General features: G+C 48.9%; 5 protein-coding genes across 5 annotated transcripts; 3 read left to right on the forward strand and 2 right to left on the reverse strand.

Annotated features, from left to right (window-relative positions):
* Positions 1-1,013: 1,013 nt before the first annotated feature.
* On the forward strand, positions 1,014-2,737 carry FIESC28_10886 (uncharacterized protein; the record flags this gene model as incomplete). The annotated part of the gene is made up of 4 exons (XM_031165016.1): positions 1,014-1,244; positions 1,309-1,409; positions 1,466-2,471; positions 2,525-2,737. 4 exons carry the CDS (start codon positions 1,014-1,016, stop codon positions 2,735-2,737), a joined length of 1,551 nt encoding a protein of 516 aa, XP_031010895.1.
* Positions 2,738-4,227: 1,490 nt separating this feature from the next.
* FIESC28_10887 (uncharacterized protein) lies at positions 4,228-5,436 on the forward strand (the record flags this gene model as incomplete). Its single annotated transcript, XM_031165017.1, has 3 exons — positions 4,228-4,288; positions 4,339-4,363; positions 4,413-5,436. The coding sequence occupies 3 exons, from the start codon at positions 4,228-4,230 to the stop codon at positions 5,434-5,436; spliced, it is 1,110 nt and encodes a 369-aa protein (XP_031010896.1).
* Positions 5,437-6,483: 1,047 nt separating this feature from the next.
* On the reverse strand, positions 6,484-7,872 carry FIESC28_10888 (uncharacterized protein; the record flags this gene model as incomplete). The annotated part of the gene is made up of 1 exon (XM_031165018.1): positions 6,484-7,872. The coding sequence occupies one exon, from the start codon at positions 7,870-7,872 to the stop codon at positions 6,484-6,486; it is 1,389 nt and encodes a 462-aa protein (XP_031010897.1).
* Positions 7,873-9,071: 1,199 nt separating this feature from the next.
* On the reverse strand, positions 9,072-10,787 carry FIESC28_10889 (uncharacterized protein; the record flags this gene model as incomplete). The annotated part of the gene is made up of 3 exons (XM_031165019.1): positions 9,072-9,765; positions 9,815-10,278; positions 10,374-10,787. The coding sequence occupies 3 exons, from the start codon at positions 10,785-10,787 to the stop codon at positions 9,072-9,074; spliced, it is 1,572 nt and encodes a 523-aa protein (XP_031010898.1).
* Positions 10,788-13,020: 2,233 nt separating this feature from the next.
* Positions 13,021-16,591, forward strand: FIESC28_10890 (uncharacterized protein; the record flags this gene model as incomplete). The annotated part of the gene is made up of 5 exons (XM_031165020.1): positions 13,021-13,423; positions 13,491-13,666; positions 13,742-14,173; positions 14,240-16,311; positions 16,384-16,591. 5 exons carry the CDS (start codon positions 13,021-13,023, stop codon positions 16,589-16,591), a joined length of 3,291 nt encoding a protein of 1,096 aa, XP_031010899.1.
* Positions 16,592-18,725: the final 2,134 nt, after the last annotated feature.

Below are 18,725 nucleotides of genomic sequence, written 5' to 3' on the forward strand. Positions count from 1 at the left end.
TTACAAGTGGCAAGAGTGCTGCTGAGGCCTCGGCAACTGCCAAGATCAAGCTATTCTAAGAAGCCAACACTGGAAAGGAGAGTGTTCTTTTTTGGAAATACTTCTGACGAAGTGAAGCAATTTCGCTTTGTTCTCACGTATAGAAAAAAAATTGTCAAAATGCCTAGCTTTTGCTTTTTTGTTTTTTGTTTGTTTTGCTTTTCAGTTCAGTACCTGGCACAGGTGGATGCATTTGTAAACACTCGGAATTTTTATAGAAGGGGAGGGGGTGAGAGATGGAGAGAAGAGGTCGGCAACACGAGTCAGACCTGACATTCACTGGCTGAACTGGACTGGACTGATCATTTCTGGCACAAGGCGCACTTTTTTAAACTTATTCTAATGTGTACAATGAAAGGAAATAACACATGGCAGTAACCTTGGACTCAATGCAAATAATGCAATGCCTTTTTCATTCTTTTCAATCTTTGGCCTGTTCGATTGCAAGTGATTGATGAATCGGGTGACTGCTGTCGATACCTACCTATTCTTGTTCATCCATGAACATGTTTGATGTCAGCTTACCTAGGTATTTTGCGTATTCAACGTTGGAAGTCTCCGGACTATCCGATGGTGGATGGATGGACCATCTTACTTACAGTGCTGTTATCGGTGGAGTGGATGCTCAGGTACCCGTTGTGCCCCTGGAAGACGTGAGAGTTAACGTCCTCCAATCAGTGTAACCGATCACCCTCGCTAGCTTGACTCGCTTTAACTTGGGAGGCACCCAGCGGCCCCTATGTCAGTCAACCCATGCAGGCAGGGCAATTAATTACGTTAATTGATGGTCCGTTACTTCCATTCGAAATCCCCATTAATGTTTATTCGAACTCCTGACATCAACACACAAGGTCCAAAACAGAAGGCTGCCCACTTACGAACGAGCAGTCCGACACGATCCAATAAATTACGATACGAACGAGTTTAGAAGGGTCGGAATATCCATTGACGATTGGCACAGCATTGTAAAGGCAATGGAACTCGATAACCTCCAAGCCCGGATGGGCGACATCCTTGAGCAAGCCTCAGTGTACTTCCATAAAGTCCCTGGTTCTGCTGTGTTTCTTCGCTATATCAAGTCGAGTTACCAGAACGATCCCGTGCGATCCGCCATTGAGGCCATACTGTTACTCTTCTTCGTCCGCTATCTTCTGTCGCCCTCCTATTCGACACATAAGCAGAACTACGTCAAGCTGAGGGAGGACGTAAGAACATTATCCAATCATCAAGACCTGCAGAGATCAAATGCTAACAATGGACGTGCTGCAGGAGATCGAGGAATTGATCGATGAATGGCAGCCCGAGCCTCTTGTTGAGGAGCAGGACGCTTTTGAAGCTACTGAAACCGAACGCCTTCCCGTCCTTGTTGGGTGAGCATTGCCGTACATATTCGTGTCACAGCCAGACATCTAATGTCGTCTAATAGTCCCACCGGTCCCAAATCGAAGTTAGCCAACGGCCGAACCGTCACCAATCTCGCATCCTACAACTTCTACAACTTTAACGGAAATGATCAGATCAAGGAAAAGGCGATTCAGGTTCTGCGCACCTACGGTGTCGGTCCCTGTGGCCCTCCCCAGTTCTACGGCACTCAGGACGTTCATATGAAGACCGAAGCTGATATCGCCGCGTATCTGGGTACTGAGGGTTGTATCGTCTATGCACAGTCTTTCAGCACCATCTCTAGTGTCATTCCTTCTTTCTGCAAGCGTGGCGACGTCATCATTGCTGACCGAAATGTCAACTTTTCTATTCGCAAGGGTCTCGAGCAGTCGCGAAGCACTATCCGCTGGTTTGAGCACAATGACATGGATGATCTGGAAAATGCCATGAAAGGTGTTGCCAAGGAGCAGGCCAACGCCAAAAAGCTTACTCGTCGTTTCGTCGTGACCGAGGGTTTGTTTGAACTCTCAGGAGATTCCATCGATTTACCCCGTCTGGTTGAGCTCAAGGAGAAGTACAAGTTCCGTGTTATTCTGGATGAGACTTGGTCTTTTGGTGTTCTTGGCCGCACTGGTCGTGGTATCACAGAGGCGCAGAACGTGGACCCCCAGCAAGTTGACATGATCATTGGTTCTCTCGCTGGCCCTCTCTGCGCTGGTGGTGGTTTCTGCGCCGGTCCTAAAGACGTTGTCGAGCACCAGCGTATCACCTCGTCTGCTTACACCTTCTCCGCTGCTCTTCCTGCTATGTTGGCTGTCATTGCCAGCGAAACCCTCAACTTGCTTCAGTCCAACCCCGAAATCCTGTCCCAGTCACGCGAAAACATCAAGGCCATGAAAGCACAACTGGATCCCCGCAGTGACTGGGTCTACTCTCCCAGCGACCCTGAGAACCCTATCATGCTACTTGTCCTGAAGCCGGAAGTTGTCGCCGCACGAAAGCTGGAGCTTGAAGATCAAGAGCGCATTCTATGCGACTGTGTTGAAGAGGTAAGTCTTTCTCATGATACTTTGAAAACAGGAATAAGAACTGACTTGCAAAGACTCTCGCCAATGGCGTTTTGATTACAAGGACCAAGACTCGACCTTATGCCCACGCCGTTAAGCCTAAGGACGGCGCTTGGTTTGCCCAGCCTGCTCTGCGAGTTTGCGTCACATCCGCGCTGTCTAAGAAGGATGTCGAGAAGGCCGGTGTCACTATTCGCCATGCCATCACCAAGGTCATGACCCGCAAGACGAGTACCAAGGCTATTTGAATCAGGGGGCTCCGAATACTATTAATTTTGATGACAAGAAGGGTAGTCGAGCGGGTGTCACACTCATGAACATGGTCGATAGGCTGCTGGGCTACGCTAAGACCTTTCGATTATGGACAAAATCCCAGATGGGAGCAATAGATATTAGGGGATGCATGCAATGACCGACCTTCTATTGGCAAACAGCCACTTAGGAAGCTAATGATTAATAGATGTAGCCTCGTAGGCCAGCATTGAATAGAACTTGTCAAGACAGTGATTTCAATTACTGTGCATCGTGAGCAACTATTATTGACCGAGTCGTTTCCAACGTACGTGCCATTGCTGGAGAAACATGATCTTGGAAAGTTGTACGCCCATAGTCAGCCACTGAGGATCTCTCACTGTCGACGTCGTCGACGATAACCCGCCATTTCCCTAGAGGTTGTTGGATAAAGTAAGAAACCTTGCGTCAGTTGTTTCGCGTGTCTTATGGACATATCCCTTGCCAAGTCACGCTGATGCTGTCATGCAAAGCTGACAGAATGGAGTTAATCTGGCGAAAGAATTGCCAAGGCTACACATGCAGGAGATATTCACAGAGGAATAATAATGTTGTTTCATAATTAATTGGGCGTATGAAGACCTCTATGGCCCTTTCAGCTCCTATCTCGACCGTGATGGTGTCTCAGGTTTTGCATTCCTGGGGAAATTACCGTGTTCGTAGTTACGTGGCATCGTCATTCCAGAGATTCGAGAGCGTCAAGACCGGGCTCTTACCGTGATTCATTTTAAGGTTATGATTCCGGGAATTTCTTCGAACAGATAATGAGGATTTTAGTGATTGTTTGCGTGCATATGTCTCAGCAGGCTAATGAAGAGCGACAAGATTAAGGGACGAAAGGGCCTATAAGAAGGTAGTGCTTGCAGGTTTCAAGATGGATACGGCAAGTAGGCAGGAATTCCCAAGGTGAAGAGTGTCTCTCTCTTGTCTCTCACAGGTTCGGGGCTTGGTTTCCAAGTGGTTCAGGTACAGAGCATCTACCCAGGCGTACCTTCCCTCAGACGCCCTACACGTATCCCCTTATGTTGTTCTTTCCTTCCTGTCCTGACCCAACCTAACCAGTCTCTACCTGCCGTTCTTTTATCTTGTGTCGAGTAGCCACTTCCCCCCTTGTTTGGGCTTTCCCTCTTCTTCCTCACCTTCATATCTGTCGCTTCTTCCACTCTTCTTTTCTCCTTCATTCACTCTTCAACCTTTTTTTGTTCCTAGTAACTTTCCTAAGATTATTCACTCTTTATTCTTCTTTTTCACTTCCAGACACTCTTTTATCTGATTCTTCTTCGTTCTTGACTACGGGGTATTCAGCCTCGTCTTATACACTCACTTTCTCTTGAATCACTCACGTTTGATCAACTATAAATTTGAGCTCTTTGAAGTAGCTCGTCCACTCTCTCGGATCCCATTGAAATCATCCAACGTACGGATCTAAATACTTAGAAATTTTAAAATGAAACGCTTCTTTAGTTCGGCAGTGGCCATGGCAGCGGTTGTTGCTGCTTTCCCCATGGGTGAGTACCTTGGATGGTGAGCCGTATCTTAAAGCTGACGGTAACTATAGGCCGACCATTTGAAAAAAGAGAGCCGTATGTCGTTTCCATATATTTACTCTAACACTGGCTAACACTATGGCAGAGTTACCACTATCACACTTACTTCGGCCTCTACTTATACTCAGGTTGTTGCCCCTGCGACCCCAACGCCCATGAGGCCGTCTGGAACTGCAAGCTACCCAGAGAAAACCGCTATACCCCTCCCCGATAACCCGAAACCACCCAAGGGCAGTGGATCTGAACTCCCTTGCATCGACTGTAGTTCCGAAGGCTCGGGCAGCTCCGGTGGTTCTGGAGGTTCAAGCGGTTCTAAACTCCCCGGCGTTTCTTACGCCCCATACCGTGGTGACCACCAGTGCAAGGAAGAAGATGAGATCAAGCAGGATCTCGCTAAGCTCGCGGGCTCTTACTCTCTCGTCCGTATCTACGGTACAGAATGCGACCAAGTTTCAAAGATCTACCCTTGCGCCAAGGCCAACAACATGAAGCTTTTCCTCGGTATTTGGGATATCAACGACGTGAAGAATGAAGCCAAGTTGATCATTGATGCCATCAATGGCGACTGGGACATCGTTGACACCATCAGTGTCGGAAACGAACTTGTCAACAACGGTGCTGCTACACCTGCGCAGGTTCTTGCCGCTGTTGAGGAAGCTAGCCAGATTCTAAAGGCTGCCGGTTACAATGGTCCTGTCTTGACGGTCGATACATTTATGGCTGTTCAGAAGCACCCAGAGCTTTGCGAAAAGAGCGAGTACTGTGCCATCAACGCCCATGCCTTCTTTGATCCCCATACCTCTGCTGACGGTGCTGGCAAGTGGCTTTCTGACACCGTTCAAGCTGTCAAGTCGAAGCTATCTAGCGACAAGCGCATCGTCATCTGTGAGACTGGCTGGCCCACGAAGGGTGACAGCAATGGTGAGGCTGTTCCTGGATTGACCCAACAGGGGTCGGCTCTCAAAGCGATCAGGGAGGCGTTCTCTGAGCACCCCGATGACCTGATCCTCTTCTCTGCTTTCAACGACCACTGGAAGAAGGCAGAAGCCGCAACTTTCCACGCTGAGCAGTACTGGGGTATCGACGGCAAGAACTTAGACTCTGAATAAAGTAGGGCTCGAGAATTCGTTATGTCAGTTAATCCTTCACATCTTTGAACGGTTTGCGGTCAGGTTTGGAATAACGTTCGACTTAATGTCTTTTTCATGTCCTTGAGAGTTCATTGCTATTGTTTCGGGGCTAAAATGCCGAGTACCTGGTGTTATCGCGGGACTATACACGCCTGGTAGCAAGGGCATGTTGGAGGATTGTTTGCTTCTTCCTATCGGGATTTAGCTGCTCGGTCATATGTCATTGCCTATGACTGTTTTGTTTGGTGTCGTTTGAAGGGTATGGAAAGGTTTATTCTGTGTATTTTATATGAGTTGGAACGTTCTTGTGATCCATTATATCAATCATGTCCTTATGTCTGGTGATGAAGCATCGCTTTCATAGACGATCATAACATGGCTCCAGTGTAGTTGAAGAATCATTATCGATAGAAGTCTGTTGAATAAGGGAAGATAACCTACGTAAGCTCAAATAGTTGCCCACTCGATCACTATCCCTACACTCTCTGTTCTCTTCCTTTATCACAACACCTAATATTTGAAAACGTGACTAAACTATTTATATCCATCTAAACAACTATGATGGGTATTAAAGACACGACTCGTCAAAAACGTCATTCCCTTCCTTCTTTCCCAAACGAGACCATCAATCTGGCCGTCAATGACATGACTGCGGCCGAAATGTTCGTTAAAGAAACTTCCCATATTTTGTATAAGGGCTGACTAAACACGTAGGGACGTCCTGAAGAGAAATGTAGAGTAGACGCTCACAAAACGTTGACGAAGCATATATAAACAGATACCGTAGGGTCCTCGACTACCCTGATGTGAAAACGCACACCTAGTGCTTGAGTTGTAAACAGAAAAGAAAGCGAGCATATAATATCACGGGGATCAGAGGCTAAGAAGCTCTTGATCTGCTGGTGCCTCACTAATGGTAAGATCTGCAAGGACCATCCTCATACGGACGTGATCGAACAGATGTCTCAACCAAAGTCCCGTCGAGCTACTCAACATATTTCAGAAGAGGCTGTGGGGGTAACGAGTTTAGCAGATCCAAAGCTCATCAACGAACTGATCGAGTTCAATAATACGGAATCGAGAACCAATGCTCTTGTCCTTCAATAGTGCGTTCCAGGCAGACGAAAGACTGGCTTTCCAGGACACAACCTCAACGCTCCAGCCCATTTTCAGGGCGCGTTGAGCATATGCGAGGAAGCCATCCGAGTACTTGGCCGGTCGAGCATCACCCGTGGCAATGACGAGCGTGCCAGGCATCTCGAAATATTGCATGACAGATTCACCAATTCGGATTTGAAGTGTTTCGTCAACCATATCCTCGACATAGCGGAAGCCGCCAGCCTCGAAAGTGGTGTTGTCCCCGGAACCGGACTGCTCAGCACGACGGCTGCGAAGGTCGACTCGGTAGCCAAGATCTTTAAGTTCTTGGATGAAAGGGGGTTCCCCTCGATCGGGACGCATTGAACAGCCAACGTTGAGCCATTCTGCGTAGCGGTCGCGGGTGAGGAGTTCGTGAAAGAAAGCAAGGTTCATTTGGGGAAGCGGAACAAAGCGCGAAGACTCCGAGATGCCAAATTTGGCTCTCAAGGCTTTCTGGAAGCCGATGATAATGTTGGACATGTCAACGAAGACATGAATTCCGTTATCTGCAATGGTGGAAAAGTCCTTGCAGATCATAGAGTCAACGACGCGCTCCTGAACCAACTTGCCCATGAGGTTTTCGTGCTTGGCTGAGGTAGTGGATACATTGCTGTGAATCTCAGTGATAGGGCCATATTTGAATGGCTGGTACGAGAGGACGTGTTTGACAGATTCAGACCGAACATTATCCCACACCACAACCTTATGATCTGAATTGTCTCGAGAGTGAGACTTCACCTTGGCCTTAGAAGACTTGGCCTTGCTCTTCTTACTCTCCTCAAAATGGTTCAGGGGAAACTCATTGGAGCTCGGTGGTGTTGAGGCAGCAGTGGAATAAGAAGCAGCCAATAGCACATCAGTGTCAGAGCCGCCTCCAGCCTCCGAGTCGGTGATTGAGTCGAAAATGGGTTCAGTCAAGATCTTGGGAACATTGACTGCTTTGGTGACTGATACTGATTCGATAGATGATTTCACTATCGTGATCGGCTGCGCCTTGGGGGAAGTAGAAGGTTGCTGCTGCTGCTGCTGCTGCTGGGTTGCTCCATCGTCCTTGAAACGAAGCTGCTCAAAGAGCCGCTTGAAGTTACCAAGCGTGGGGGTTGAGTCCAAGACCTGCGAAGTCTTTGAGGCTTTCGGGGACGCCCAATTTGCAAGGTTTTGTGAGTTCAATCGTGTGAAATCGCCTAGTTTGAATAGACCATCGTGACCGGCCTTAGTGCTACCTGGAGGCTCGTGGAGGGGGTCGTCTGTTGAATTTATCGTTGTAGATACCATGGTGACCATCGAAAGCAGTCATGCACATAGAGGCGTGTTTGTGGGTGAAGCTGATATCGGTGGTGTACTCAACGTCTATCCGAGACGTGAGATGATTGGTGAAATATGTTCAATGTCTTGAATTGGTGTCGTCCGTAGAATAAAGCGTAGAAAAGTTGAAATACTAAGATAGCGCAGATACAAGCTGAAAGGCGAGAAAGATATTGATAGACCAATTTGCCACAGCTGAACTGAGAGTGCAGTGCAGGAAGATGAGACGAACGAGAAAATCAAAACGGGGCAGAAACAAAGGGCTAGAGCCGCGAAGATACGGTACAGTGAAACCAATAGACACGGGAGAGGCCGATTGAGCCTGGAGTGACACTAAACAAAAATCCAATGCGTCAGATTTCGCCGCTTGAGTGAAGCCAAAATGGATGATGGAGTCGATCAGATGCGGAGCGAGAGATCGAGCTACAGTGCCACGAGGGCTAAGAAAAGAACAAGTGCAAGCAATGACTATAGAAGACGGAAAGAAGAGAGATGAACAGAAAGTGCAAAGATTGAGATGAGAAAGAATCGGGAGACCGATGAGAAGAGGATATGAAAAACTACATAAGACGTTGGACGTTGAGCGTTGAAGGAAGTCAAAGTGGAGGTGATGATGAGTCAATTGGGCATTGGGCGATGCGCTGGACTGAGCCCGGGATCAGATCCGATGTGGCGAGCTGCCAGCCAATCAAACTGCGTCAAACGTGGCAGTGAAGGGTCCTTGGCTTCACGTGCTCTAAATTGGAGATTGCCACCCCTAACGTCGATCGAAGAGCAACAACAATTGACACTTATAATATTGGTGAAGCGTCGATTTCATCAAATTTCTATCTTGGCTTGTTATACAACACCTAAGTACTCAAGTTCCTATGTAGCCCATTCTCCAAATGCCCTTCAGGCACTACAATAAAAAGAACCAGTCTTTGGGAGAACCCTCAGCTATACTCCAAATTGGGCGTACCACATCCTCAAGAATAAGTTATCTACTGCCCATCTTTAGACTGGAATTGACTCTGCAACGATTTGTTCGCGAATGAGACGACCTCCAATCTAATAGCTTCGTTGATCCTCCCTTCATTGCGACGGATAGCTCGACGTAAACTACTACCATGCAGATAATCCAATCGAGATCAGTCAACAAATCACATCCATGGCATATTGCGTCCTTATCATCGTCGGAAATCAATGCTTGGTCGGTGTGAGTCCATGCTGGGCCGCACTGAGCTGCTTGAGCTTCGCCTTCGTCGTGCTCGCTCTTCATTGGGATCGGAAGGGTTCAAGCCCGTCGATTTTGCAAACATATTCAGAACGTCAGTCAAAGAAATGACACCAGTAAGCCTGCCCGACAAACGAGCACCAGCCATTGCAGATGCTGGCACGGCGGCTGTGGGAACCGGCGACGCAGGTACAGCAGCCGTGGGCACAGGTGATGGAGGTGCAGCGTGTGCAGATGTTGATGCAGGCATAGCTGGAGGTGGGTGCGCTGGGGTTGTGAAAGATTGAGGTCCCATCAAAGGCGTAGCAGGAGCCGAAGGTGAGGGTGATGCCGACTCGACAACCCACATTCTGTGCGACCGAGTAGCAACAAGTTTAGCGACAGTATGGGCCAGGGTTGAGTAGGGGTTAACATAGAATACGGGGAAGGCGTCGCGCCCATGTTCGACTCCTCGCTCGTTAAGAATCACCGAAATAAAATTCATGCATGATGAGTTGAGTAGGTGAGCATTGGAGCTCTTCGTCAAGTGACGAACATCCTTGGTGGAAATATTGCCCACGACGTTCAGGCCGTTGTCAACGACAGCTACACTTGTAAGGCCTTCGTCGTGCATAAGCGTAAGGGCCTCGGATAAAGCTGCATCAGAGCTATTGCTCGTCAGTATATAATCTACTCCCGGGCAAAACCACAACTCACTTGACAGAGACAATGTCCTTGGTACCAACACCTAAGTCGCGGAGCAAGGCAGGGTACAGTCGATCGATCGAGGGGAAATTGACGCCCTCATTCCAAAAGAATTCGACAATTCGAAGTTGACTTGCAATACCAACAACTTCGCCACTAATGGCAGTCACCAGGAGACGATGGATACCACTACCGAGAATCTGAATAGCTTGAGAGAGTTTCTCTTCGCCAGGCAACGTAATAAGTGATTCCTTATGGAATAATGGAAAGACGTCTCGTAGAGGGATCTGGCCGCCTTCCTGTGCTTTACCCATGATCGTATTGAACAGAGTAATTTGGTCCTCCTCAGGCTTGACCAGACCAACAACAACAAGCAGATATACGTTCAAGTCGGTGTAATCGAACGTGGAGACGGCAGTATGAGTGGAAGCATCCTCGCGGACCAGAACAACGTTGGTAGGGCTTTTCAAAAGAGTCTAAGAGGTTCGTGTCAGTATAACTACGAGCGGCAAATACGAACTTGCGTTCGACGACTGCTCTTGTTGCGACTTTCACGAAGCTATAAACTTACCTTGGTAGCTTCCTCGACGCTAGTGTCAAACTCCACCCACTTTATATCGTCGGGAGATACCAGCTCTCCGATAGCTACGTCGCGCCAATCGCGGCCAGCAAATTTGGGATTGGCGTGCTTGTTTCCGGCTGGAGGATGACTCAAAAGCTCCTGGAGAGCGGCTTGCGTGAACGAAGGATGTCGCTGCGAGCGTGGTGAGGACGGTGCATTTCGCAGGTTCTCGGCGAAACTAGAGCGATGGGCGGAAATAGAGCTTGGCCCAGAGCCGGCGGATATGGAAACTGAGGGCGATCGTTGAGAAAGAGTAGGCGGTTTATGATTTGACGAAGAGCCCGAGGCAGCGCTGTTCAGGCTGGTCGAGCTGGTCGCGCGGGTGTCCTTGAGCTCGCGGGAGGAGCTTGGTGAGGGGTCCATGATTGGAGATTCGTTCACGAGCAGTTGGTGAGATGGGGTTCGGTAACAGTTACCAGCAGACCGGGCTAATAAGAGTCGAGGATATGGCACGGCCTAAGCTAGGTTGTAAGAGAGCGATGTACGTATCGCAATCTCCAGGTTGATGGTGAGATAACGATGAAATGCTCCGTTGCAGCAATTGGCAAATATGAGATGGCGATTGTGGCACGGAAACAAACGAGACGCAAGAGTAAGGGCGAGAGCGAGAGCGGGAGTGAGAGAGCGGAGGGGTAGTCTGGATCAGAGAACGGTTGGATGATCTTTGAATACCCGGGTACTAAGGTAAGAGTCACAAACAGTACCAAAGAGTCAGGATACAAATAGTCAGACGAACATTCGCCAAGGGATAAGCGATGGCTGAGAAATGGACAGATGAAGTGGAATGGTTTTTTTGTCTAAGGCGGAGGTTGGTCTGGAGACGAGACGAGAAGAGTCGATCGAGTCGAATCGATTCGAGGGACAGTCGCGAGGGGCACGAGGTTACCATCCAAGGTGGTGAATGGGCGGGGGAGACTTCTATTTGCATGATGACATAGCCTGGGCTGTCCATACAGTACCTACAGTGGAGTGCCTGCCCCGCGATATTGATACCGGGGGATCTAGAACTCAAATTCAATAAGACAATAAGTGCCTAGGTGAAACTCCTTCCTGTTCCTGATATTGAAGATAAATATGCTGGACAGTCAAATGCAGCCTGTTACTATTTCCATATTCTTCCGTTCTTGTTTAAATACTTTTTCGAGTATTGATTGGCACCAATATGAAGCATCTGATGATCCATTCCAAGGAGTACAGACAGTATCTGCCCAATGACTCGGCAGAGCGGACTGATCATCGAAGCTTCGTCTGCCGGAACTGATCAACACATTGCATTGTTGGACTAAACCACAGACACTGTAACGGTTATAGCAAGGAGATCCCTGGTTCTAAGCTTGTGATACGTACTATGCAACCAAACTTGTGCCCAAGAAAGACATGGTCAAATTGCAATAAACAAGTTTGACAGAGCAGTCCTGACCAATCGTGGATTCACCACTCTGTATTTCTAAACACTGTTCGCAGATGAACTCGACATACTCGGTAGAGCACAAGACTCAAGCCTGCTTATGGCTGACTTACATCTTACATCCATAGGCATACCTAGCTAGATTATTTCGAACATGAGAGATTGCGCATAACTTTCTCTGCTTCTGGAACTTGATTGCAATAATCCCATTTTTGTCGATTTTCTAGACTACGATGTTACGAAACACTGAAAACCTTTTCCATCTCAAGAAGTTATTAAAGTGTCTCTAGCTGGTGCATAAAGTAGTGTAGCCTGCCCATTAACGATTTAGTATGATTGGCTACCGGGACAATGCATCATCATAACTTAGATTTCAGCGTGCATGCATGGACACAGCCATAAATCCAAAGAACATTCTGGCGGTGTGGTGGGGGTAGGTATGAGCTTTAGACCGTACATACTGAAGCAAACAAAATAATGAGCTGCCATGCCTGACCATTTTTTAACTGGCCAGCCGAAGAAAGCTCTTTGTCTATCATGCATCTTTGTCATTGGACGGTTAAAACGATGCCTGGCCTGGCTGGCTTTCAATTTCTTCTTGCAGTGAATGGACATAATGATGGATGCAAAATTATATGCCAATTACTAGTACCAATGTAGTCACGAAAGCCTTTGCTTCAGATAGGATTCTTAACGGAATCATGTTCTTTGAAAAGTCGTGTTATCGATAAAAGATAGAGAGAAATAAACACAACGACCCTGAAACGATCACACTAATGACTGGCTGGTCGCTGCGCACCCTTTGTTTTTTTTTTATTACTTTGGGCTCGTTTGATCAAAAGTATATTCTCTGCAAAGTTGGCCGGCAAGGTACCTAAGCATGACCCTCGAATGCTTGGGCTTCCCCTCCCCCACTTTGATTTTGCTCCCACCTCATCCGTCCCTCTCTTCTTTCTTCCCATCTCCCACCATTTGGGATCTTGGAAACCTCGTCCTTCAAAGCCAAGCAACGGCCGATCATAGTCTACAAGGCACCAAGGGCCCGTAGCTTTGTTATAACTCTACCTTATCCCAAGGCCTATTCTGTGGTTGCTACCTTACCCTCCTCGCAACCGCAACTCTCCGACTGAACCTCGACCGTCTTTGTCGTCTGCTGGTGGACAACACCATCGGCATCCTTAAACGACAATGTCTCTGCTCCCGCAAGATGTCCACGCAGAGCTTTCTCAGCTTCTGCAGGCTCTGCAGTCCCCCGACAACAGTATAAGATCTCAGGCCGAAGAGCACTTGCAGAACAACTGGACCTCCTCCCGCCCTGAGGTCCTGTTGATGGGACTGGTGGAACAAATTCAAGGCGCTGGCGACAATGCGACCCGATCTTTCGCCGCTGTTATCTTCAGACGAATTGCTTCAAAGACCCGCAAGAACGATGCCGGAGAAAGCATGGATCTTTTCCTCTCTTTGACCAACGACCAGGCCGCCGTCATTCGTCAGAAGCTGCTTGAAACCCTCGCCGCTGAGTCTGATCGTCTCGTTCGCAACAAAATTAGTGATGCTGTTGCCGAGCTTGCCAGACAATACACAGAGAACGGTTAGCACAATCCCATTTGAAGGTGTACTTCATTTATCTAGATTTCGCTAACATTTCTTTGCACCAGGTGATGCTTGGCCCGACCTGCTTAGTGCTCTTTTCCAACTTAGCCAAGCGCCCGAAGCCGAAAAGCGAGAGAACGCCTTCCGAGTGTTCTCTACGACTCCCGCAATTATTGAGAAGCAACATGAGGAGGCTGTTCTCCAAGCTTTCCAACAAGGTTTCAAGGACGACGCCGTCATGGTACAGAACCCCTCCTCGCGGGGCAGAATTTCTGTCCCACCTTGTATGTCATTGCACTGCTAACGACAGCTAAAGGTCCGTCTTGCCGCGATGGAAGCATTTGCTGCATTTTTCCGAACCATAAGCAAGAAGGGGCAGGCTAAATACTATGCCCTTATTCCTGATGTACTCAACATTCTCCCTCCGATCAAGGACACACAGGACTCCGACGATCTTAGCAAGGCGCTCCTTGCTCTTATCGACCTGGCCGAGGTGGCTCCCAAGATGTTCAAGTCTCTTTTCTCAAATCTCGTTACGTTCAGCATCTCCGTGGTCCAGGACAAAGAACTCGACAACATGTGCCGTCAAAACGCGCTGGAACTTATGGCTACATTCGCCGACTACGCGCCTTCTGTCTGCCGAAAGGATCCCTCATATACAAACGATATGATTACACAGTGCTTGAGTCTCATGACGGATCTTGGCGAGGACGATGATGATGCGTCTGAGTGGATGGCATCGGACGATGTAAGTTTTTGTGGAAAACAACAAGGAATCACAACTTTCGTGAATTCGTGGCTAATCAGTGCGTAGTTCGACCAAGACGAGAGCGACCAAAACCATGTCGCCGGCGAGCAGACCATGGACCGACTTGCGAACAAGCTTGGAGGCCAAACCATTCTGGCCCCTACTTTCAACTGGCTCCCTCGCATGATGACTTCCATGGCCTGGAGGGACAGGCACGCTGCCTTGATGGCTATCTCCGCCATCTCGGAAGGTTGTCGAGATCTCATGATTGGCGAGCTTAGCCAGGTGCTCGACTTGGTGGTGCCCGCACTTCAAGATCCTCACCCTCGAGTTCGATGGGCTGGCTGCAATGCTCTTGGCCAGATGAGTACTGATTTTGCCCCCAAGATGCAAACCGACTACTATGACCGTGTCCTCAAGGCAATCATTCCTGTCTTGAACTCCCCTGAGGGTCGTGTCAAGTCCCACGCAGCTGCTGCCCTTGTTAACTTCTGTGAGGAGGCTGAGAAGGCCACTCTTGAGCCATACCTGGACGAGCTGCTGTCACAGCTGTTCCAGCTTCTTCAGAACGAGAAGCGATACGTCCAGGAGCAGGCTCTTTCAACTATTGCCACTATCGCCGATGCTGCTGAGGCTGCCTTCTCCAAGTACTACGATACCCTTATGCCTCTTCTAGTCAATGTTCTCCAGAACCAAAGCGAGAAGGACTACCGACTTCTGCGAGCCAAGGCCATGGAATGCGCTACACTAATTGCACTAGCCGTTGGAAAGGATCGCCTTGGCGGGGATGCCATGACCCTCGTCAACCTCCTCGCTAACATTCAGGCCAATATCACGGACGCTGACGATCCTCAGGCACAGTACCTCATGCATTGCTGGGGTCGTATGTGCCGTGTTCTTGGCTCCGACTTCCTCCCCTTCCTTCACAATGTCATGCCCCCTCTCCTGGAGCTTGCCGTCGCCAAGGCCGACATTCAGCTGTTGGATGATGATGACCAGGTGGAGCAAATGCAGAACGAGGAAGGATGGGAGTTGGTCCCCCTCAAGGGTAAGATGATTGGTATCAAGACGAGTACCATGGACGATAAGCACATGGCTATTGAGCTCTTGGTTGTTTACGCCCAAGTTCTAGAGGCTTCTTTCGCGCCCTATGTCTCAGAGATCATGGAAAAGATTGCCCTGCCCGGTCTTGCATTTTTCTTCCATGACCCTGTTAGATATATCTCTGCTAAGCTTGTGCCTCAGCTTCTGAGCTCCTACAAGAAGGCTTATGGCCCCCAGTCTGCCGAACTCCGCGGCCTCTGGACCGCTACTGTTGACAAGCTTCTCGAGGTCTTGACTGCAGAGCCGGCTATTGACACTCTCGCCGAGATGTACCAATGCTTCTACGAGTCTGTCGAGGTCGTTGGAAAGGAATGTCTTTCTGCTGATCACCTGAACCGATTTATTGACTCTGTTCATTCCGCCCTTGAGGACTACAAGGACCGAGTTGCGCAACGTGAGCAGGACAAGGAAGGAGCCACCGCCGACGACGTGGAGGATGAGGCCGAGGACACTCTGATTGCCATCGAAGACGATCAGACCCTACTTTCAGATATGAACAAGGCATTCCACGCCATTTTCAAGAACCACGGCGCCGCGTTCTTGCCTGCCTGGGAGCGTTTGATGGCTACATACGAGGGATTCCTTAGCTCTCCCGATCCTACCCAGCGCCAGTGGGGTCTCTGCATTATGGACGACGTCCTCGAATATTGTGGTCCTGAAAGCACACGGTATGCTGGCGTCATCACTCAGCCATTGATTGATGGTTGCCGAGACCCTTCTCCAGCTATCCGTCAGGCGGCGGCCTACGGTATCGGAGTAGCTGCCCACCGAGGTGGAGCGCCATGGGCACAGTTCTTGGGAAACTCGGTCCCTTTCCTTTTCCAGGTGACCCAGGTTCCCGATGCTCGTAATGAAGACAATGTGTATGCGACCGAGAACGCATGCGCAGCTATCGCCAAGATTCTTCACTACAATTCCAGCACTGTGAATGATGTGCAAAATGTCATCACACAATGGGTCGAGACTTTGCCTGTGACAAACGACGAGGAAGCAGCGCCATATGCCTACGCATACCTGGCTGAGTTGATTGAGAAGTAAGTATCACCTCTATTTGTTTCTAAATTTGTATGATGTACGTCAGCTGACATATCGTTCTTTAACTTCAGGCAACACCCTGCTGTTGTGAGCCAGGCCGGCAAGGTCTTCGTTTTCATTGCCCAAGCCCTTGAGGCGGAGACACTCGTAGGACAGACTGCCACCCGTGTGGCCCAGGCGACCAAGGGACTTCTGCAGGCAACATCGGTTGATCCCTCGCCGCTCCTGCAACAATTCTCTCCTCAGGCGCAACAAACCATCATGGGATTCTTCAATTAGATGTGGGACTCGTTTACATTGGTTATTGCAAAGCGCCGCGTCGCTGGGGGTTCAGTATGTGGCAATGAACGTTATTCATATGGAGTCGCGAGGAAAGAGTCTAAGAGAGTAAGGACGGGTTGACAAGCGTGCGAATTTTACTCGGGAACATAAATTTTGTTTCCAGATGATACCAAAAATGATCGCTACAGGGTGGCAGCTTCAGACCAGGAACCCGGTCAGCTGTCAAGTGCTTGTGGTAGGCGAACATCCGCAGGGTGATGCTGGTATCGATGCGACAAGGTGTGGCACTCTAGTTTGACTAGAGCGGGTTCAAAGCCAGCATCAAAGCATTGCCATGCCCCAGGCATGGGCAAGAGAAGAGATAGAGGGGACGTCGGTTCCTGGCGTCGAGGCAAAAGTAAGATGGCATTTTGTTTAGGAAGGTTATATACTTGACATCGCACGGCGCCTTTTAATGCTACATTAGAGTTTATGAATATGTTTGTCATGATTCTCACGATCTTGCACTATTTTTGGTGATATTTTTCAATATAACTCCTCATGAATGCCTCCACATGGTATTCTGTGATGACTCGAAGACTCTTTCAATTACCTGGCTGTATCATAGTAGTGAAACATTGCTGCTGATATGGTTGAGACAGTGTACCAGAAACACAATCGTAAGAGCACTCAGCCCAGGAGGCCGAGGGAGAGATGGAATGGCTGTCTTATCTCGAGCTGCGGGACGGTCGGGCCCAGTCACCATGTCGGTGGTACTCTAAGACGTGATCGCCTAGCTTCTGTTCTACATCGAATGAGGCTACATCTAAAGACAAGGCTGCTTACATTATCTGGAGTGGACGAGTAGAACCCCTGTATTTCGATAAAGACCGTCTCAGCCTGTTTTACTTGAAGACTGGGCCTCAGTCACTAACTCAGTATGTATCGCCAGATCGCGACAGGATGGTTTTCAGACATGAGTTGGGTCTAACAACATGTGCGACTCGTTGAACTAGATATCTAGAATCTTTCAGTCTCTTGCCGTCGGCAGCACCACGACTAACTTTGTGTCGGTATTGATGACACGCACGTTGATAGCAATCTACAGCACGTTATGGAGTACAATGTGTGCGTAGCGGTTAGTTCTAGAGACGATAGGTACTTCTATTAGATATTGGACAAAGTACCTACTTAGCCACCTCAAGGGGCGTGTATTGAACTAGGTAGACTACCTAAACTATTGGAGCTTCAGACTTGATCTTACTTTTTGTATCCTGCAAGGAACGGCGGGATGTGCTAGCAACTGCGAGACATGCTAAACATGGTAATGCAGGGTAGCTTTTGTATGGGTAAGCATGAACCTGTCGTCTTCTGTAAGAATTTGCATTTTTCGCAAAATCAAACTCGATAGGCAGTCAGTTTTGTTGGTGCAAATTTGCATGTTTCCCAAAATGGAGATGATCTTAGCCAGGGCAGGGTAGGTAATATACAGAAGGATCTCAGTGCTGCTGTGTTTCGCTGCCGCAGCGGAGAGAAGCGAAGCACGGGGTCTTCCCGTCGGGTCCCCCTCCCCTCCCCTCCATTCTTTCAAGCCTCTGTCTACCATGCCATGCATTCGTTGCCTTATACTGCATTGCTGTATTACTGAGGTACAACGCTTTTCAGTAGGGGCTGGCCTTGGCTTCAGGTAGATGCTAATTAGATGCTTTCATTTTCCGGAGTTACTCCTGACGCCTCCCAAGTCCCTTTCTCCACATGTATGCGCTACCCTCGGCAGGGTAAAGTGCAGTTTAAACCGGTACTTCTCCATGACACCAAGACTCGAGCGTAGACCAAGGTACCACTCCACGAAGGGAAGATTGAAAAGTCGAGTTAGGTAGGTACGTGGTAGCTTTTTGGGTAGGCTCGGTTCCCACCTCTTTCTCTCCTTCCTAGGTTTCCATGCATTTTACCTTGGCTTGGTCCTGCGCCTGAGCCTGCACAACGGACGGGAAACGGGAAAGGGTCAACTGCAGAAAACGGCAGTCACCACCATTCTCCGGACAGCTTCAGTCTCCAGCCCAGCTGCCCAGTACCAGGCCATCCATTGATTAGGCAGTGGAGGCTTAGGTTAGGCCGGTCTTGCCTTTTCCTTTTCGCACATCCACATCCA

This window comes from Fusarium coffeatum (assembly GCF_003316985.1).
Source record: "Fusarium coffeatum strain FIESC_28 chromosome Unknown BRIP53273_contig_344, whole genome shotgun sequence".
Lineage (NCBI taxonomy): Eukaryota > Fungi > Ascomycota > Sordariomycetes > Hypocreales > Nectriaceae > Fusarium > Fusarium coffeatum.